Below are 23325 nucleotides of genomic sequence, written 5' to 3' on the forward strand. Positions count from 1 at the left end.
CGTTCCTAAAAGTTGAACTGTTTTAATTCGAAAACGCTTTGCGAAAATCGCTTAAAGGTGGCGAGACGCGATGCAACAGTCAACGACGTGAATATGATGCTGTTTTTTTTTGTTTGTTTTTCTTTTCTTTTTTTTACGGAGACAAACAATTAAATGAAATTGCACAGACGGAACGCAAAAACGGTAACGTCCTCTTAAGGCAGCTGCATGTATGTTTAGCTTTGTCTTCTCCAGCTTCGCGCCGGATTCCATCTCTTCGCGCGCGCGCTCGCTCGCTCTCTGGAACGAGCGAACAAGCTAACTAGCGAGCGCGCGCGCGCGGGGGTGTCCCTCCTCCGCAGTTTTGAGTTTGTGATGTGTCTCAGACTCCGCGAGCGCCGCGCGAGAGCGAGACCTGCGGAGAGAACGCGCCGGATCCCGAAGCAACCGTTACCCTCCAACAGGCGACCTGCATTTCTCCTTCCTGATTCCCCCTTATTCCCTCACAGTGTTTCTCACACTAGCGCTTTCCTGAAGCGCCGCCACACTTTTTGGTTAATCACAGGTGTATTTGTGATCCTTTAACGTACTTTTCTCATTCATTGGGAATTAACATACATCTGAGGATCGTGTGGATGCGCGGTTTTGGAGAGAAGCGGAGATGGAATTGCTGATAATATGCCTTTCTTTTGGGATATTGCAATGCAGTTCGGTGGGAGCCGACTCCATCATTCACATCGGTAAGGAGTGAGCTGTTCAAAGCCTTTATTTGTTGCAAATGATAATGAATGCGCCATCCAGATTGAAGTGAAGGGACTGTGTTGTAAGGGTCGGTGTAAAATGTAAATTGTAAATAAGCATTGAAAATGCGCCCTGCTAATCGGGCTGAATATCAATTGAGTAGACCACTTGTGATCATAACGTCTCTCTTGTTCAGACTGGCGATAGTTCCAATGCACTCATATGCATGAACAAGACTAATCTAATTTCGGTCTTAGCAGCTTGTTCATGAGCAAGGCATAATTGTGTAAACAGCAGATTTCAGGTAAGTTGGAAATACAGGAGGCGTCTGTCATAAGGCAAAGTAAGCCAATGTGTGGGGGTTGCTCTCCCCCTCCCATCTATAAGATTGAACTTTGTATGGAACGTGAGGGAAATCTTAATAAAGGATGCTGAAGTAAATAAATGACAAGAGGACAAATGCTTATTCTTGGCTATCCCAGGCCATACATGCCTTCTTAACCAATCCCCCTTTGCATGCGCTGGTCACCCTGTGCATTCTGATTGTCTCACCAAACGTGAGGAAAGTAAGATTTTGGCACTCCAACAGCAGGAGAGAGAAGGAAGAGGGGCTGGTGGGGAGGGCGGCTTCTATTCAGTTGTCATGAAGAACTGAAGTCCAAACCCTTGAATCTCTTACAAACATGCGGTACATAAACCAAATCAGCCATTCTCTTATTTAAGAGGGGATTTATTAGAATTTGTTGTCCATGTAGTGAAATTAAGCCTCCATATTTGCCGTTGAAGACTCTGCAGTAGTGTTGCCAATAAACCCAAAACAGAAAACCCAAACCCTTCAGCAAAACTATTTCTTATTAAAGAAAAAGCTTATATATCAACAACATATAATTGTTTTGGTTGGCCAAAACTGACCCAGTGGATTTGGTTATCCTGTAAATGTATTATTCAATTACTTTACCCAAACTATAACTAATCCAAATGAGCAATGCTTGTCTTATGCAATCTGTGTTAGGTACTTTTCTGCCCATTTTGTTGACCAAGACTTTGGGGATGATAAAAAAAATAAAAAAATAAAAAAGTTTTAAGCATGTACTGGCATTGCAATTTACACTTTGAAATGAGGTGTATTGAATGCATTTGAGAGCTGTGGTGGATGCGATATACAGTGTGAAATAATCTTTTGAGATGTTATTTTTGTACAGAGATATCTTCATGTACAAAGCAATAATTAAATCCACAGCTTGTTCTCAGATACTTCAGGTTAACTACCAGTTGCATGGGTCTAGGTACCAACAAAAATCACCACCTTTAAAGATGAGGTCTTCCAATATTTTTACCCAGCTCTTTAAGTGCAGGACAGGCCGTATCTGTGGCTGTGTAATAGTCAGGACTCAAAGGTGCATGACACAGGTGAAATAACAAATTCCAGCCTCTCCAGTGCCCAATACTTCCACTTTGTCACATCCGCTAGTTATCATCCTGACCAAATTCGGCTCCGAAGGGCAAAAGAAAAATAGGGCCGTCCATTGAATGAAGAGGGTGACATGAAGTGATTTTCAGGGTGGTGTGGTGATTTACAGAGGCAATGGCCATCCAAAACTGGTAATTGGAAGGCTAGTATAGGCAGTGTGGATCAGGGCTGCTCTCACTGGCAACTGGAATGAACAGATGCGACACCCCTATTTCTGCTAAATAAGATGAACATTGCAGTGATACATCAAGCAAATTCTGCCTGTCTACATGCCCATCCTATTGGGCTCCTCTAACACAGGTAGAGAAGATGGGTACATTTTGGCCACACATAAATGAGGCCTTTCAATCTCTCACAAAAACCTTTCCAGATATCATGCTTAAACATAAATTTACTAAGCTGCCATAAAATGAATTAATCTGCATGCAACTTGTTTCACAACTTTATTGTAAGTTGCTTTTATAAGCACATGCTTGGCATGTAAATGCAGGCTCAACAGTAAGGATTTTTGGTCCTGCTTTATTAGGTACCTTTAACTACTACTGTATGTACTTACTGTATGTCAAAAACAATTAATTGTTTGGTACTTATTGTGTTCGTGTTGTATTTCAAAACACTTTTATGCTATTGAGGTGGGATATGGGTAAGGTTTGGTGATGTGGTTAGGTTTAAGGGGAAGGGGTAGACTGACGGCAGAAGGTCTGGACTTAACATAAAAACATGTATGTACACATCATTGCATCAAATAATTAATTTAGATGTTAGTACATAGTTAAAGACACATAATATAAAGTGGGTCCAAAGAATTATTATTATTCTTTTTTTTTTCTGAAGGGACCAGTACTTAAGATTTTTGAATGTCCTGCAAACATCTTCATTGGAAAGGGACGGAATTATTGTTATATTATGTATTATTAAAAAATAAATTAATTCAAAATTAAATAACCTTACCTATGTTAGGCAGTTGAAACATTACCTAACATATTAACATATACAATTTTTTCAACACATCATTTTAAACAGTCCTCTTGGACCCAGGAATGAAACAAATGCAACTTTTTGACATTTCTGTTATTTGTTTATCACAAGACCAATTTTTTATAAAACATAAAGAAACAGAACAGTGAAGGAAATTCTATGTCTAATTTTAGTTGGGAAATAATCATTTTGAACTATTTACAAATAATATTTGCATCAATTTGCATTAAAGTACTGTATGCACACATGTACTTTTATTTGTATGCATAATATGTCGAAAACGTTTCTTGTCTAGTGACACTCGGTTTGGAATTACATGAACCACGTAAATGCATATTTTCAATTCAAAACGGACATATTTGAGAAAAAATGTCGAGTAGTTTGCATCACTGGATGTTACTGTCAGTCTTTAAACATTTTTATTGCAGAACAGTTGACATGTATTAAATATTTATTTATGCATTTGGCAGACGCTTTTATCCAAAGTGACTTACATTGCATTTCAAGGTACACATTTACTTTCTTATCATTTCTTGATTCTATTAAATGATTTACCTCTTACCTCACTCTTTTTTTTTTAAGTTAAACTGATGCTCTACTTACAGTATGTGGACAGTTAACCCCACCTACTTTGATTTTATTGGCTTTGATTTGATTGGATTTGATTCTCAATAATTTTGACATTGAGGATCACTGTTAGTCCACTGAGACAGACCAAAAAAAAAAAAAAAAAAACTTTTAAACCTTTTGTCATCCTAACAACAGGGGGAATGTTTACAGCCCTGATTCATTATTGATCTCAAGTTAAAGGCTTGCTCATTGCTCATTATTTTGCAACATAAAAGGTTCTGAGAAAAATACAGTTTATCTTATTTATATTTAGTAAAACAATCACCAGACCTGTTTTAGCCTTGAGCTTTCTGTTGGAAGGGTTCCTATAATTCAATTGGTAGAGCATAGCGCTAGAAATGTCAAGGTCATGTGCTCGATCCCAGAGAACACACACGCTGATAAAAAGTACCTTGAATGTACTTTTAAGTGGCTTTGGATAAAAGCATCTGCCAAACAGATAAATGTTTGTAAAATAATGGACCTGTGAGCAAGATGAGCCGAGCAAGTGAATTGCCCTCAGTATGCAAATTAGCAATTGCTACAGTTTCTTTGTACGCTCCACCAAGACCCAGATAACTATCTGCACTTGCCCGCAGGTGCCATTTTTGAGGAGAACGCAGCACGGGATGATGAGGTGTTTCAGTTGGCGATCTCTGACCTCAGCCTCAACGATGACATTTTGCAGAGCGAGAAAATCACCCACTCCATAAAATATATTGAACCCAACAACCCCTTTCAGGCAGTCCAGGAAGGTGAGTGAATCATCATGTTCTGTCTCTTGACTCACGGACTGCATCATTCCCTGACGTCTGAGTGTACATGCTGAAAAATTTACATGCAAGTTGTTGTCTGGCGGTTTGAATCCCCAAGTCGAAATGACATACATCACCAGGATTTCTGCTTTTGTTCAGAGCGTGCTTACGGCAACCAAAGATGTCTTGAAAATGTATGAGTATTTGTTTAATGCCAGCATGAAAGGTGACATTAGGTTTCAAAGACTTCCACCTGAAGCTTCGTCGCAGTCTAATGTCTTCTGTGAAAGAAGAGCTAGGTGGAGGTATTGAGTCAAGCTGGACTCAATAACAATTTTCCACATAATTGCAGTTGAGGATGAGTGCTCTGAAGTCTGAGCTTTCCAAAAGATCATTTTGAAAAGCGAGGAGAAAGAGAATGTCTTCTTCTGAATGGGCTAATGGCAGTTAATGATGCTGGGATTGAAGACAAATATGATGGTGATGATGATGGCAATGATTATTTCCGTTAGAAAATATCCTCCATGACAATATTCTATGTTGGTTTTTGAAACTTTGTCACTGGGATCAATCTAAGTGAGGTATTGACATAGATATATGCCAATCTTTGCTGAGGTTTTATTTGTCATTCTTCTTGCTCTGCTATTACTGGGACCTTTATGAACTAGTCTCCAATCACAGAGTATACTTACTCACTGTGTTGTTAGTCGGTGTGCAGTTTTCCACAGTTCAACTGCTTCCAGTGTAATAGGTGTCTTTCAGGTTGGTTTGTTGAAGTGTTTTATTTCCCACATCACCTTGTCAACCGGAGGAATAACACTAGCACACTTGGAGAACATCCTTATTCTGACAATGCTGTGTGACCTCACATATGGCACAGGGGAGCTTAACACTTTTTTTTTAATATAGCTTGTGTTGAAAAAGAATGAAACTGTCTCAGTGTATTTTGATTTGTTTCAACACACCAGGGATAAACTTTCATAGTGTACCACTGGCAAAATATTTGGAATGATTGTCACTTGTTTTTCGCAAGTTCAGGGGGAATGTGTATATATATATATATTACGCACACACACACCAGTCAAAAGGTTTGGAAACATTACTATTTTGATGTTTTTGAAAGAAGTATCTTATGCTCATCAGTCCTGCATTTATTTGATCAAAAATATAGACAAAAACCCAGTAATATTGTGAAATATTATTACAATTTAAAATAATGGTTTTCTATGTGAATATACTTTAAAATATCATTTATTTCTGTGATGTAAAGCTGAATTTTCATCAGCCAAGCAGTTTTTTCTGGATTCTTTGATGAATAGAAAGTTAAAATAGAACAGCATTTATTTCAAATAGAAACAATAAACATTACTGTTCAAAATTTGGGGTCAGTAATGTTTTTTCTTTTCTTTTCTTTTTTTTAAAGAAATTAATACTTTTATTCACTTTTTTATTCATGTTAAATTGATAAAAAGGGGATAGTAAAGATTTATATTGTTAAAAGATATCTATTTTGAATAAATGCTGTTCTTTTTTAGCTTTTTATTCATCACTGAATCCTGAAAAAAGGATCACAGGTTAAAAAGCACAGCTGTTTTTTAATCAAATAAATGCTGGCTTGATGAGCTTAAGATACATAAAAAAATAGTAATGTTTCCAAACTTACAAACAATTGTCATTATTTTCTAGTGGCCCTCTGCTTTGGTGATCATCTGAGATCGTCCAGTTATGTTTGATCTCCTGCATGAATGTGTTGTCATGGTAGTGTGGTTGAAATGCAGGGCAGTGTGCAAGTACCTTAGCGCAGTGATGCTGTGCTCTCTTGACTGAATGCCCTGTTGATTTTGGCTCCGTGAACAGATTCCAGACCATTCAAGTCAGCCAATGGAGTTCTTTTTAGTTCTTTTTTTCCACAGTTGCCATCTCAAAATCGTAACAGTAGCCCACATTGTGTGCTGGTTTTGCCGGAGGAAAGCATCGGGCTCATTTTATTATGCAGCAAACACATATTAAGCAGCAATAATGTTTTCAGCATTGATAATATAAGATGTTTCTTTACTGCTAAATGAGAATGATTTCTGAAGCATCATGTGATACTGAAGACTGGAGTAATGGCTGCTGTATTTTTAGCTTAAAGGAGAACTTGGTAACTTTTTTAACTTAATAAAACTGTCTAGAAATCATTTGGATGGTTAAACAACCTGTTCTGGTGATATTGGTGACTTTCCCAGCTCCCCCCAGCGTTCCCAGGCGGAAAACCAACCTTGCAACTTGGGGACTACCGTCCCGGCAAGATAGAAATTGGAAGTCTCGTGAGAAGCGAGAACGAGAACGAGAACGAGAACGAACGCGAAACACGAATTGCTTTACGACAATTCGACATAAACACACACACACATGTATGATGTATTACCAGATTACCCACCTCGGTAGACATAGCTCCACACGATTCAGTTGGCTTGCTCCGATCATAACAAACGCACATGAGCAGCGGTAGAGAGGGGGAGGAGGCCGCCGCAAGTGAGTTGTTTACGACCGTGTTGTGAAATATACGCCCCCCCACAGCTGTAGGGGGAGCTCGTGGGGAAAACATGTGACAACAAAAGGGAAAATCAGCGAAGAAGTGACTAGAGTTCGCTAGAGTTGCCGAGTTCTCCTTTAAAATAAAAATAATCTTATATTTGAAATATATTAAAATTGAAAACTGCTTTAAATGACCTTTTCACAATATTACTGTTTTACTGTATTTTTGATCAATAAATGCAGCCTTGATATAGCCTGGAAATCCAGACCTAAATCTGAAAGATTAATGGTCTGGCATCGACTAATGAAAATCGGCCAGCTCGAGGGGTGGCACCAAGCATGCATTTGAAAATCTCACTGCACGCAATTGGATAACACTACGACCAATCACAACAAGCCCCACGCTTAGCTACCATCTAACTCGTTCATTGTAGCGGCCAAAGCCGTTTCAAACAACTGGTGGTCATCCATAGCCATCTTGCAATGTTTACTAATGACTTCGACGTCACAGCGCTGTCGTCAACTGTTTAGCTCACCTCTGGCCCGCCTATATCAGATAACTCGATGTGATTGGTGCAGCTCGGATACAAGGGCATATTTAATGAGCATCATTACTCGACACCAGAGTAACTCGCTGAGCAAATTCAACTTGTGCTCTCGCGAGAACTCTGGATTTCCAGGGTAGCCTTGATAAGCATAAGAACTTCTTTCCAAAACATGAAATAATCCCTACAGACCACAACATTTTAGGGTGAAATATGACCCTGAGATTCACTTTACCCGTTCTTAAGTAACATCACTGTATTTTCACTCCTTAAGGTTTTACTGTTTTTGTTGCCAGTACAGGGTAATGTAATGTGGTCAAATAGCTTAATGAATCATCTGCTGATATGACTAGAAGCTTAGCATCAATGATATAGGATATTCCTGTGAATTGTTCATTAAATCATTGCCTATTGCCTGAAGTTGATCTGAGATTAATACGCCCACCCCCCCACCCCCAAATTGAATTTGTATCAATTGCTGTGCGTTGCTTTATAATTGACAAATGTTATACTTTCATTCTGTATGCTCAGTCTCTCATTTTATATTAAGTGCAAAACCTATACTACAGAAACAAATGGAGAAGGTCTAATGAAACTCACCAGATTAATCCTTTTGTGTCTGAGATGGGAATAAAGATTTGAAGCTTAACCTAAACTGCCTGCTCTCACAAAGGAGTGTTAAATGGACCAAACCTCTCTAAATACAGTAGCTTTTATTCATTGTATCATAGCTGATGTTTTCATAGTCCTTCTTTCTTTGTTAGTTCACAAAGTTTAATTTGGTTAGTTTGGCATAGCACTCCAACTGCTTTATTATTGGAAAAGCAATATGCAAAAGTAATGTTATGATGATCACGTACTGCGCACACTGCATCTAAAAATGGTTCTGACTTTCTTAAGTGCTTCTTTTACACAGTTTGATAATCTACTGCAGTGACAAACACATTCCACAACCAAATTAAATTCTGAAAAGTTCAGTTTAATTAATCCACAGGGCTCAACGTTAAGGGCTCAACTGCTGCACACACGACACTTATGATATAGTGTGCGAGTACCAAACAGAGAGAAATGTGTTGACATTCCTCAACTGGTACTTTCACGTCTGTGTGCGCTTGAATATTTAAATTGGCAATGGCTTAAAAATGTGCAAATTATCAACTTCTGTAAAGATGCAGCACTGGCCTGATCCGGCAAGTGACAGTTCCGTCAATTGGCCCGGGTGACTTTCACGCTGGCCTCGGGTCATCGGGCAGTCTGTATTGTCGAGCACTCATCCACATACTGTGTAAAGATCCAAACTCAACAACTAGTTGTTAAAGACATAATTAATAGCACATTAGGAATTCCTATCTCTCTTCACCTGGTCCAGTGAAAGAAGATCATATGTAAAAAGGTATGCCTTGCTTCATTCACAAATTTTAAAGTAATATTTGTCCTCCTACCAGCCCTGGGATCTCAGGGAAACCCTTAACACATACACAAAAATAGCCAACATCAAACAGTTTAAACAGTTGGCAATCATGTTTCTTTGAAACTGAGTTCAAACTGTTGCTATGTTTTTTTTGTTTTTTTTAAGAGAATCACTCCCACATTGAAATGCAGTTGCCACTCACGAAACTGTGCACTGTGTATGCCATGGGAATATTTGAGGGATAGTTTATTGCTTCTCAACAAGTTTGGGCTTTGCCGTCTACTTTTTTTTTGTACAAATTCACTGGATAATTGTTATTCCGGTACTGAGGAGCCACTTTAATTCCTGCTATCCAGCACAATAAACATGCACTATGCTCCTTTGACTATTGAAGAGGAAAATGTTATATATATATATATATATATATATATATATATATATATATATATATATATATATATATATATATATAACATTTTTCTATACTGTATATATATTGTTTCTTTATATAAGAATGAAAAGCCTTTATATAGAAAGCCTTGGGGAAATTTTTTTTCATGAATTTTTATGAATTTATAGTGTGTCCGAGCATTATATGGTTTGTTTATAAATAAATTACAAATTTCAACATTAGAATAATCTCTGTAGCCTATTGGTATCATCTGCAACGTTTTAATTAATTTACATGCTTATAAAAATAAAATCTAAAAATAACCTACAGGGAAGGTTCTGTTTAGGTTATAAAAATAAAACCTAAAAATAACAGGGAACGTTGTCTTTAGGTTATAAAATAAAACCAGAAATTAACCTGCAGGGAACGTTCCCAGAAAACATCTTTGTTTGACTGGTTGTGAACACGTGCGGCGAACACAACTATAATGTTTTATTATTACTATTTATTTGTGGTACATTGTTCAGTGTTCAGTATTATATTGAGAACACTTCTTGTTAAGCTGTTTACTTTTGTGAGGAAGAAAATACTTCAAGTAGGCTACAGTATGTCTACCAGTTGTGAAGTTGTGTGACAGTTTTATCATTTTAATTTGCACTACAAAGAGTGTATGTATATTTTTTATTATTATTTATTTTTGGTACATTTCTTAAGAAGCATAATTTATTTTTAGACTTATTTGTTGGCCATTTGTGGTCTGTGCAATATTAAATATTATGGTTCTAAACCATCTATTGTCTTTTATTGTTCTACTATAGTAATGATAATATTTTAAATAATATACTGAATTGAATAGGTGTCTCTCACATTGTCCCGCAGCAACATTAAAATAATGTAGATTAGTGTACAATGTTTTATAATAATAATTTATTCTATTTAGTGTCCATTTCATTCATTTAACATTTGATAATGGGGGCATCCAAGTTATTTGACATATTTGAACATTTAAAAAAATTTATTAATAATAATAATTCCCTGGTAATTATTTACTTTTATAATGATGTAACTCAGTTACTATTTGTGAGAAGTAACTAGTAACTATAACTAATTACTTTTTGTAAGTAACATGCCCAACACTGAATAAGACACATGCCCTCATTTACTAATTTATGTGTATGAAAACATGGGCAAAGTTGATAGCACACACAAAACAAATATACAAGCCGATCTATTAACAATCTTCTAAAGACTGCATATTTCAGATGCTTGTAATATTGTTTTCTGTTGTTTCATTCTTTAGTGGTCAAAATGTAGGGTGTGTGTCACTGAAAATATAGAAATTTGGTGAGCCTAAATGTAATTGCAAATATGATAATTACAAGAACAAATTAATATGATTATAATGTATTAAATTGATTCGCACTGATCATAATGCATTATGCTGTTATTACTGTGGCAACACTGGGCTTTATAAGCAGACGTTTCAAATACATACTGCATTCTACTGGAATGGCATTCACATGATATTAAACCATTCCAAGTCAACCTTTTTTAAATTCAAAGTTATATTTAGAACACAAGTCATTACATTTGCAATTAATCTATTTGATATTCACACATCATCCAACACTTGCAGCTCTAAGAAAACTGTGACAAATTGCTTTTGTTCCTCTACATCAGTGGTTCTTTAGAGTGGCGTACCCCCTGAGGCATATAACATCCTTCTGCGTACCCCCTTTCCCCCACTTAAGCCCTATTCGGACGGGACTAGTTTAACATGGAGAGGTGGGGTAAAGTAATAATTACCAGAGCTTCTCTGTGATTTTAGTCCCGTCTGAATGTGCCATCTCAGTAATCATTACGGACAATGTCAGAAAAGATTACGGCGACTTTTACCTTCAGTAAAAAGGTCCGGAAAAATTACCTCAGGTAATACTAATCCCGTGCGAATAGACCCGCTCTAATTCGTCATTTCCTGTTTAAAAGTAGTTTTTCAAGTATGGAGACGCTTGAAATAGCAGTCAGTTGCGTTCTAGACGCTGGGACAAGTCTGTGGCAAAACTCAAGTGTTTTCCACATACCATTCAGATCAGAAAGAAGATCGAAAGCACTTGTTAGAGGCACGAAAGATCTTTTAGCATTAGGTAAAGGCCTATTACCAACACAATCCAATCTGAAGTTAATTAATACATCGTTCGACCGGACATAACTGTTTTATATATATAAATATAGGTTATATGTGTTTGCACACGTGATATCAGGAAGCAAAGTAATACGCACATGACAACAGGAGTGACGGCGATTTGCAAATCGAGTTACCCCTCCCACTTCTGCTAGTTTTACTGAGATATCTTATCCCGTGCGAATTGGCCATTAATATTACAGACGTCCTGTGGTAAAATTACATTACTCCATCTACTCTTGTAAAGTCAATCCCGTCCGAACAGCTTTAGACTGCAGTCACACCTTTTTCATTAAAGGACAACATTTTCCCCATTAAATCGATTTTTACAGTGCATTTTCTTACCTTTATAAATACCTTTATAAAATAAATAATGCTTTAAATAAAAAATTAAAAAGTTCAATAGAGAAATATGCAATGATTTAAAAAAAAGTAATGATACTAGTCATAGAGTCATTCATTAACAAAGCAAGTGGCTGTATTTATGAATGGGTCATTGAATCATTGACTCTCACAATTTGTTCTTGATACACCGCTGTGTGCTGCAGTTGTGCTCTGGTTTTCATTTGAACTATTATTTCATTGCAAAATAGAGCAAAAACAATAATAAAATACTGACAATAAAATGAACATCAATAAATATTACCGTTTCGTTTGTTGTTTTTTCAAAAATATTTGCAATCATGTGGATATTCGGGAAATATTGCATTCTTGCTCGTGTAATATATAATCAACATTAAAGGAGAAGTTCACTTTTAAAATGAAAATGCTGTCATCATATACTCACCCTCATGTTGTTTCAAAGCTGTATGAATTTCTTTCTTCTGTTGAACAGAAAGGAAGATATTTAGAAGAATATCAGTAACCAGACAGTTTTTGGGTCCCATTGACTTCCATAGTATATATTTTTCCTACTATGGAAGTCAATGGGACCCAAAAACTGTCTGGTTACTGATATTCTTCTAAATATCTTCCTTTCTGTTCAGCAGAAGAAAGAAATTCATACAGCTTTCAAACAACATGAGGGTGAGTATATAATGACAGAATTTTCATTTTAAAAGTGAACTTCTCCTTTAAAAGCAAGAACTCACATGGTATGTTTTTGTATTGAAGAGAGTTTGAATCTTAAATCGATCTCTATGCACAGTTTGTGTCTATATTTGTTCTTCTTGCTAGTAAGTGCTAAATCCCCACTTTTACAAAGGTACATTGTCAATAACGACAGTAATGTAGCACAAATTGCTAAGGCAGCATATTCTGTGCACAATCTGTCATATGCTCGCTGCTTGTGTAAATGCAGCCAGTTTTGACTGTGAAAGATGAAGTAATTTGATTGGACGTCATGTATTTACGGCATTTTACCTGCTATAAATACATGCTCAGTTTTAATGTTATTTTAAGATGCAGTAGAATTAAAATAACAGCAAAACGCAGCATTTTCTTTCCGCGTACCCCCTCAGTCACCTCATGTACCCCCAGGGGTATGCAGGCCCCAGTTTGAGAACCGCCTGCTAAAGCCCCAGCTAAATGCATAAATGCAAATGTTAAAAACACAATGCTAATTTATGTCCTCCACTCTTGTGCACATCTCACTCCCAGTATGTGCCTAAAGCTTTTCCAGAAATGGTTGTCCAGTTGGTGTTCAACCACATCAGATATTTGTTGTTTGAAATTTTTTAAAACTATGATGAATTAACGTGTAAAAAAACTCTGTGTTTGTGTTCCTTTGTGAATGATTAATTCTGATGATATCATCCATCACAATCCCTGAAACATTTCAAAGGTGTTATACTTGTGTATTCTGATCAATTGCCAGTTGTTCATCAGAGACCATATACTCTATAGACTCTATAGATTAGCAAAAACGTGCCTGTGGAGACATTTGTGCAAAATGATATTACATTGATTTTTGCATTTTCATGACAAGTGTCTTTCAAAAGCTTGTAGAGTTTTTTCCTAAACAGATGTATGTGAATCTGACAACATGTTATTATGTTTGTTTTTTTGTATGTAAAAGTTACCTAAAAGGTTAATGCTCTATCGCATTTGAAAATAGTGTACCATCTTCACTAAACTCGACCCTAAACCTAACCGTTTTGTTAACTAAACCAAACGTGGTTACCGGTACATACTAAACAGCGAGTGGCAAGAATTCTCCAAACGTTTATGTTGGCCCCCCTGCTGTACTCGTCCATGCCTCTGAGATGACTTGCACAGCCCCAGTGGAGTTGTAATGCCATTGAGGAAGACGAGTCCTTGGACCTCTGTGTCCATTAGGAAACGCTAATGTTCGAGGTATGAGAAAATACCTATATGCACATATATTTTTGGCCTGTACTGCTCGATTTTAAACCATTCGGTATGCAGACATGAGTGTGTGGGATGCGTGCAAATGAAGTAGCAAAGTGTATCGTATCGTCACATACACGCACATCAGCAGCCCACACACACTCGAAACACTAACATGGGACCTTTATTCTGAGTAAGCTGTGCATCAATCCTTCACTGACCATAGAGAGAATGACATGGCTTCTGGCCTCTCGTAGTGAGGGTCTCTGATTCTGTGATTTGCTCTTGATCTAAATTACCCTGCATGGGACCTTAAATGTGCTTTCAACACAAATAAATTAGGTTAATTACCTTGTTTCTCAAGCTAGCCGTCTGATTGCCAAATTACACAGTGTTTCTGTAAAAACAACATATTTGTCCACTTTGGGCAGCACCCTGCTTATTTCTCTGAGTAGAATGTGTTTATGCTTAACTGCCTTGTTCATGCAGAAACAGCATTTGAATTTGAAAATATCATTTGCCGATATTGCCTTCACTTTTTGGCTCGGTTCTGTGTTTGAAAGCTGGCTGATTAAGACATTTCTAATCACTGTCAGAAGCTCTCCACATGGATCACACACAATTACTGTGATTGTGCCAAAACTATGCTGATTTGCTGCTCAAGAAACATGTATTATTATTATTATTATCAATGTTGAAAAGCAGTTTTTGCTGCTTAACATTTTTGTGGAAACAATGATACCATTCAAACATTTGTGGTGAGATTAAAAAGAGATTGACATGTATTCATTAAGGATACATTAAATTGATCAAAAGTAACAGTTGTAGTGTTACAAAAGATGTATTTTTAATAAATGCTTTAATAAATTTTAAAAATCGATTTAATAAATGCAAATAAATACTGTTCATTGAACATTTTATTCATCAAAGTATCCTGGAAAAGAATCACCATTTCCACAAAAATGTTAATCAGCAAAAACCTTTTCTCAACAAAGATAATAATAATAATCGTGAACACCAAATCAGTGTATTAGAATGATTTTTGAAGGTAATGATGCTGAAATTTCAGCTTTGCCATCACAGAAATAAATTATAGTTTAAAATATTTTCAAATAGAAAACAGTTATTTTAATTTGTAATAAAATTTTGCAATATTACTTTTACTATTTCACTGTGTTTTTGATTAAATAAATGCAGCCTTGGTGAGCATAAGATACTTCTTTCAAAAACATAAAAAAAAATGTAATGTTTCCAAACTTTTGACAGGTAATGTACATGCATGCTCAAATTCAGTAAAATAGTTATTCAATAAAATAATTTAAGTAAACTAGTGTAAAATGTAATCTTAAGAAAGGAGCTGAATTAATGTTTTCCCCCGTTTTTCAATAAATGAACAAAAGAAAAATGCTATTTGATCATTTCCATATTGGTGTAAGGACTACCCATTGGCCCAACGACGGAATCCAATGGCCTGGGCGAAGGAATAATGCGTGTATGTCTTTTCAGCGCTCCAGTGAAGTTCACTTAATTTCTTGGAATCTAGTTTCAATATTACTTTAGCTCTATGCTTAATCTGACTCCAATTTCAAATGATAATCACATTTAGATTGTGTTTCTGATTAGAAAATAATCATAAATATTGATTATGAATTCATTTAGATCTTTGATTATTCTGAGTATCCCATACTTTCAATTATTCATTCATTAAGGGACCCGATGCCGCACAGAGTCACACGCCCCAGGTTTACGTGGATCTCACGGACACAGTCTTGCCAGTCTGATCTTGGTCAGAGGGTGCAGGGTTTGCTAATACCTCTTTAGTTGGTTGCCTACTGCTCACTCATACAAAAATGTGTATTTAGCCACTTCCGTACAACTTGCCAAGTCAGTGATAGACAGAAATCAAAAGGTCTTCAGATGACGTGCCTACTTCTCCATTCATATGTGCCTTTAGTTTGACCTATCCTGGACACAGAGCTGCGGTAGCGCCAGCCTCCTCATAGTCTACTAAAATAATGATTTCAGAAAACTTCAGAATAAATCAAGATGTAACATTTATTTGTCAGGTAAAAATGTATCATGCCAATTACACAAGTAAATGATTAAAAGCCAATTCAGAAATAATACATACATGTCATAATTTACTCAAAGATGACTTTAAAAGTAAGCAATGTATTCCTGACAGAGACACAAAGTGGTGTGTCTGAAACAGCACTGTATGGGGGATCCTGGTAAAGGGTCCCAAAGCCGCTGTCACTTAGCCTTAACCTGTTAAGCTTCACCAGTGCGTCGGCGCACTGAAGCGTTTTTTATTTATTTAATTCAAAATTACTATCAGATTTAATGTTATACCTTGACAAACTATACATCATTAAAAAGATATAAGACTCAAGTTTCAGTATTTGACCACTATTGTATTCTGAGAAACTTATAGTGACAGTTATGTCTTAATTTGTGTCAGGAGTTATGAAATGAAAAAATGAGTCGATACCTTTAATATGAATTATGCGCGTCAGCCGCTCCCATTCATAATAAACTCCCGTGCTGTCGTCATGACAGCGATACACAAAACAACGTCCCTCAGGGCTTTAGCTCAAAAATGTGCAGATTTGGAGAAATATTGATAGATTCTTTTAGATTTACATCATATTTCTATAGACAGGAATAATATTTATTGAATTTATACCCAAATGCGTCAATGTAATCTTTATGAGCGTTTGGTATTCTAATTCACAGTGTTTTCAATTCATACCAATAGCCTGAGGGCGCTATATGCACAGTAATATAGTCCATATGAAACATGAAGAAGAGCCATGATCATGTGACATTCCAGGAAGCCTCGAACACACACAAAGCTACAGAGTTCGCGCTGTAAAATGCAGATACAGATGTTTTGAAGACAATAAACATGATTGCAATGATATCTGATTTGCCTGTGTTCTTCAAGCCATGCCAGGTATTTTCATAATAAAAGATTATATTTATAATGTAATGCTAATCTATATAGACTTCATCATTGTGCATAATACTATCAAATAATATATTTTCTGTCTGATTTTTTTATCTGAAGCTAAATTAGATCACAGAAGATTATTTAAAACATTCGGCTTGAGTTATAAAGTACGTTTTGAGCATAAACATGGTTTTAATCTCATATATTGTCGTGTATTGATGGTGTGCTAAGCTAACATGCTAGCTAGCCCTAACTGTTAGTCACATGACATGGTCTTGAAAAACATTTAACTAAATACAGAGTTTTGGGCTTATTATCTTCAGATTTTAAACATAAAATGTTTAGACATGTGGCTTTAGCTGTAGTGCATTTCTAGATTGCTCCAGTGCCAACTTCAATTTTATTTTCATGAGGATGTTTCATAAAAAATAATTTCTAATAACTTTACAAAACTTTGAAGCTATTTATAACAATTTTTGTCATTACGACAATAATTAATTCTACATTTACAATAAACTGCCAGGTGTCAGCTTTCAAACGAGATCATACTTGTGCTTTTAGTACAAAGGGTTCATGAACTGTATCTGTTTCAGTTTGGGTATGTCATTTCTGGGGATTTTTCAAAAGTGGCGTTGCAGCTTAACAGGTTAAATACCCAGACCAGAACAAAAGGGTTATACCAATATTGTTTAGAGTTGTTTGGGTCAATCCATGTCCCCCAGGGGGTAGCACCTGGTTTCGGGAGATAGAACAGGATTCTCAATCTTTCTAATTAAACCAATGACTGCAATGAAATTAAGACCATTTTACCAATCACACTGAGACACTTAAAATGATACCAAACATGAAAAGGAAAAAACAATATATTCACAAGATACATCATATGTGATATAGACATTCTTAGTGAACTTTTAGTGACTTGAAGAGGGAGAGGGGGGATGAGTTGAAGTCAAACAAGGAGACAAGGAGATAAGTTTGGGCAGGGCAATGTCCTGTGCTCTGTCTTTGCTATCTCCTGTCCAGGGTGCATTTTATGGCTTTATTGCTGGGTGAGTTTTGTTTTAGCAAGAAAATCAGTCCTTACATTGGTTAAAAAAATGACACTAAATGCTCTTCTGCTAGTTCATATCCTAATGATACCTATCCTAATGATACACTTTTTATAAAACTTACAGGGCAAACAAAAAGGTGCATTAAAATCATAGCTACATTTACAATGCTGCTTTATTATATATCTCTAGCAAAAACATTGTACATAGATGATGAATATTCAGTTTATCACCCAATCCTATTTATGATTGTGCTTGCTTTTGATTGGAATATTGTACCAGGATCAATAAAAGCTTTTGGTCCTGGAACGCATCCTTTCTGTCAAAATCACAGTGTCCGCTTCTTTAAAATGAACCAAAGGCGCTGCAAGGCCCAATAATGTTTTCATCTCATTTTGAGTATCATCAGAAATGCCTCCGGATGCACCTTTAACTATATTAAAATATCTTGACGCATCTTTTCTGTCAAAATCACAGTGACCTTTTCTTTAAAATGAAGCAAGATCGCTACAGGACCCAAGCTCGTTTTCTTTTTCATTTTGAGCATCATCAGAAATGCCTCCAGTTGTACCTTTAACTATATTACAAGATCTTGATGGATATGATTTACAGTTGGATAAGATTTACAAGTTACAATTTTTTTGCATCATATCAATGCCAAAATGGGAATCATATATTGCATCTAGCAAAAATATAGCATCTGCATTCCCCTAGCTAAAACAGTAGAGCATGGTGCTAGCGATGCCAAGGTCATGGGTTCAATTCCCAGGGAATGCATGAACTGATAAAAAATGTTTACCTTAAAAATTCATTGTACATTGCTTTGGATAAAAATGCCTGCCAAGTATCCTATAAAGGGCATAGCCTTCATTCCAGACCAGTTTCAAATGTGTGAGCTCAGCATTGTGTTCTCTCTGAACATCAAATAGCAGAAGAGATGCAGAGGATGATCATGGCATCAGGAGATTGAGCTCTATCTCCTAAGCAATTGAACCACGTCCATACGCCGTTACAGTCAGTGTTGGCTGACACTTCATGTGAAAGATGTCCATTGTACGGGAGAGGAAACAATGCGGGGGAATTAATCAGACTGCAAAGGTTTCACTGATCCATCTATGGCGGCTAGAGTTTAAACAGCCAGTAGCATCGCTGAGGAAGGGATAAACATCTGAAAAGTGCAATCCCAGTCCTATCTGAAGAGAGATATACTGCTGGGACTGTGCCGCGGCTTCATCCATTAGCCGAGCCGGAGTTCCCGGGATAATTAATTTGCAAACGTTTCCCAGTTTCCAGTGCAGTGCATCTAATCTGTGTGCAGTACAGCTTTATAATGGAGAGACAGCATGTCAGCCATGGTACCTGATAAAACACTTCTGTGTGTAAACGCTGATGTGCTGTGGCCCTTTAGGTAGCCATTTAGGAGTCACACTTTTGAGAACTCGAGGCTCCACAAATATTTGAGACTTAACTTGGATTTTATCACCGTTTCTTGCGGATTGACTCAAACTCGACCTGTTGACCTGAGACAAATCGCTTTTTCAGAGGCTAAGCCTCGCCCTTTCTTTGTTGGAATGGATCTAGTGTGTGTAGTGATTTGTTGAGAGAGCTTCAAATGTTTTTGGATAAAAAATCCGATCAGCCTGTGATGTCACTGAAAGCAACTTTTTCTGCCATCCGCCTGTGTGAAGATAAGAACGTTAATCATGTCTGGACCTGTTTGATAGCAACTACTGCAGCTGATTTAGAGACTTTGATCATTAGATCAAGAAACTGTTTAGGCCCCTAGTGGAAATTTTCCACAAAAAAATAATAATAATAAAGACTAGCGGCATCAATGATGACATGCTGTCTGGCTTCAAATATGACTGCTATCCTATATATAGGTTGTTGCTAAAAATGTTATTTCAATAGATTTTCAAACTTCAGTTATGTGCAAAAAACAAAGTAATAAGCCACAAGAGGCTGGGCGTAACAGCACTTTTACTTTGAGGCTGTGTTGATACAGCAATAGACATCAATATAGTGCAATTGTTTTGCAATACTTTTGGCTCTATTATTTATTTATTGCTGTGCTTATTCATAAATATTCCTAAAGCCAATTAATAAAGAAGTAGTTTCTCTAAATGTCTGAAACATACTGCAATGTGTATCATACCTTGAAGTTCAAGCGCTAGATTTAAAGGGTTAAATCCAACCCTGGTAAAATCACTGCTACACAAAGCCTCTCGTGGCTCATTGCTTTTATAAAATTGCAGCAACATAAGTACGATGAAATTGACAAATAATCACAGTGCTATAATACAATCAAAACAATACGTATGTTTACTCTGCATATTTAAGTGGGCAGGTGAGGTAATGGGGTAGATGACTTTTAAAGTGAAGTAGCGTTTGTTCTCGTTTTCTTTGACAAATCAGCATGCTGTTTTAACCCCTTGCATTGGCGTGTTGTAAGAGCTGCATGTGTATGCATGTGCTTGGCTTCGGCAACTTAATGACCATTTCTGTACCAATGGCCTGTTGATAGCATTTTTGGATTCTCTTAGAGAGTAGACGATTTTGGGATTCACTTCTTCCTTCTAGCGAGGTGGTTGAGACTTACGGCCCTGTTTGTTATTGTTTTGTCTGGCCTTTATTAATTCCCCAAGAGGCATTACTGCTTCTTAACCTGAATAGCATTTCAATAGAGCCTTCGGTGGACAGTTTTCTTTCTTCATAAATTGTCAACCCTTCTAGTTCATTTATTTGAACCGTCTGTGTAGGAAATATCATCTTTTTTAGGGTCCCCCACCCTATAAAAGTTTGGGTGGCGTAGTCGATTAACCCTGCTTGGTTATACAACAAAAGGAAGGTAACCTAGACACTTGGTATTAAGATGCGTTTTGGTCTATTGGATCACAAGTAGATGAGGGAGACACATTCCCAATTACACTTGGTGTTTTAATCCGTATCTTTTGTCCACTGTCCTGATTTCTTCGAGGGGAGGGTCTATGGGTGGGTAAATCTATGGGATTTATTAGATCTTTCAATCTAATGGACAAAATAAGCTTGCACAATTTACATATGAATGCGACCAAACACACAGAGAGCAGCAGCTTTTGTTTATGCTCTGATAGCCACAATACGACACCGAACTCTGTGAGTGCGTGTTAGAAATTAAGAATGGTGAGAGAACACTCTCTGTTTGTCTGTTTTTATCTTAAAGTGGTGGTATAATGCCCTTTTCACAGGATGTAAATTAAGTCTCTGATGTCCCCAGAGTGTGTATGTGAAGTTTTAGCTCAAAATTCCCTACAGATATTTTTATATAGCATGTTAAAATTGTCACTTTTTTAGGGTGAGCAAAAACGCACCGTTTTTGTGTGTGTCCCTTTAAATGCAAATGAGCTGCTGCTCTCAGCACAGGGGGGCGGAGCTCGTGTCCTTTTACCTCACACAGACATGCACTGGAAATGTCAATGTTTATGTTCAAACTGGAGTCAGACAATGATGGAGAAACTCAAGAAGAAGTGACAACATGTAGAATGCAACAGGACATTTCTAAATGGTTAGTTGATGAATTTAGGTAGCTTATGTGTAGTTATCTTCTAGTCAGTGATTAGCATATTCTGTCATGATAATCTATAAATCTCATTCCCGGGGGCGGGGTTTATGTAAATTACAGGGTTAGTGATGTCACTAACCTGGGAGGAAGCTTTGCTGTAGTCCTTAAAAAACGATTTCTTTAAAAGCAAATATCTTCCTTTGCTTTGAACTTTGAGCGTTGTAACTTTGCATGTTTATGCTCAAACAGCAACATTACTCACTAACTAAAGTTAGAAAAGTGAAATCATAATCAACCACCCCTTTACAACCAAACTTGGGTCTTCAGCTGACAAAGTTGAAATCCCGTTTGGCTAGCGCACTTCCCACAATTTTAAACGCATTAGGTCAGTAGGCGGAGAGTAGGCAGTCTTTTGTGGCTGTTTAGATGAGCTCTGTCAAATAAGTGAAAGTGACAGCAAACACAACAACAGCATAAAATAAAATCAGTAAACAGTTACACAATCATTATCACAGCGTAATTTATTAATGCCGCAGTGCACTGCTGGGAACTCCAGTACTGCATCTATTAGCATGGTTTGTGGATATCACCATATTATTATCCACACATTCCACACCTTACTCAAAAAAACTCACACTTGACAGGAAGCAAATAATGAAAAAGCATACTTAATGACTATTTTAGTCTTTGGTGTACTTGCTGTTTAATGTTTGCATGGCATAAACAGTCTGTCAAGGCATAAGGCTTGTCAAACTACCTTTTTAAATAATATGAGGAAGGAAGCATAAACTGACAACATACTGATAAGAGACAGCTTAAATGTACTGTAAGTCACTTTAGATATAAGAATCTACCAAATGCCTAAATTTAAAACTTGATGTTAGGAAAAGTGAAAGTATAAATTTGCAAAGCATTTCTGCAAAGTCTGTTGCACTGCCCTACATTTTTTTTTTTTTATTATTATTATTTTATCATTCAAGATCTTTCCTTCTCTTTAACTTGTCACAGTAATGTATGCTGCCCTACAAAGGCAAAAGACCTTAAGTCGCTAGAGTGTGGAACTGAGAAAAATGACTTTAAAGATTTTTAGTTGTCCCGCCAAATTAATTATAGGTAGGACACTGGAAATCTGGCAAAAAGATGTTTTAGTAATGACAATTATATACATAAAAAAATCTTGAGCTCAAACTTGACTTTTGACCACTATTTTAAAGTTACTGTACTCTGCCTTTGTATTGTCAGCAAAAAGTGAGAAGTCATGCCAAGGCAAAAGGCAGTAACTTCCACATTATCAATATTTAGTTGCTGATCACCATTAACAAAACCATTATAGTAACACCTGTATAAAATCTAGTGATCATGGCATTTATTTTGTATGATTTACAATTATTTATAGCCATCTACTTATTGCTATCCTGTGCTTTGGTTGCATTCTGATGGCATTATTAATACATTTGACATGACAAAATACCTCCATAGATATATTAGTCCAGCGTTGGCTCGACTGTGTTTAGGGCGGGGCTGAAGGCGCCAGCGAAGTTTTGGCACTCTGCCAGCTAGATGCATGAGTGTTTCAACCAGGTCCAGTACCTGAACTGAGTGAGGCGGGGCTTTAATTCTTGGTTGTAATTATCTGATACGGCAATGTGTAACGTTTTTCTGTCAACTCTGCATAATCCTTCGCGATCGATATCGCACGGTTGTCGATGGAGCGGGTTCAGACCATACTAAATATTCTTACCGTGTTTGTGCAGGACAAAGCTCTGAGGACATCAGAAGTTAGAAGGACTGATGCAGCTGTACAAAGTACACAGGCTACACTGTAATTTGAATTTTAATGGACAGTAAAACAAAGGCAGATAACTGTACAGTCTGGTAGGTAGCATTATTTGATAGAACACCGGCACAGTA

General features: G+C 36.8%; 1 protein-coding gene across 3 annotated transcripts in view; it reads left to right on the top strand.

Annotated features, from left to right (window-relative positions):
- Positions 1-534: 534 nt before the first annotated feature.
- Positions 535-23325, top strand: part of grid1b (glutamate receptor, ionotropic, delta 1b) — a 476826-nt gene continuing 454035 nt past the window's right edge. For 2 of the 3 annotated variants that reach the window (XM_079851867.1, XM_079851868.1), the window contains exons 1-2: positions 540-719; positions 4378-4533. In XM_079851867.1, the coding sequence (XP_079707993.1) occupies positions 641-719; positions 4378-4533 (235 nt within the window). In that variant the 5' untranslated portion in view covers positions 540-640. Of the gene's footprint in view, positions 720-4377; positions 4534-23325 lie in introns of all 3 variants that reach the window. The other variant, XM_079851869.1, reaches the window with a different exon arrangement.

The sequence above is a fragment of the Squalius cephalus genome, assembly GCF_949319135.1.
Source record: "Squalius cephalus genome assembly, chromosome: 19".
NCBI lineage: Eukaryota > Metazoa > Chordata > Actinopteri > Cypriniformes > Leuciscidae > Squalius > Squalius cephalus.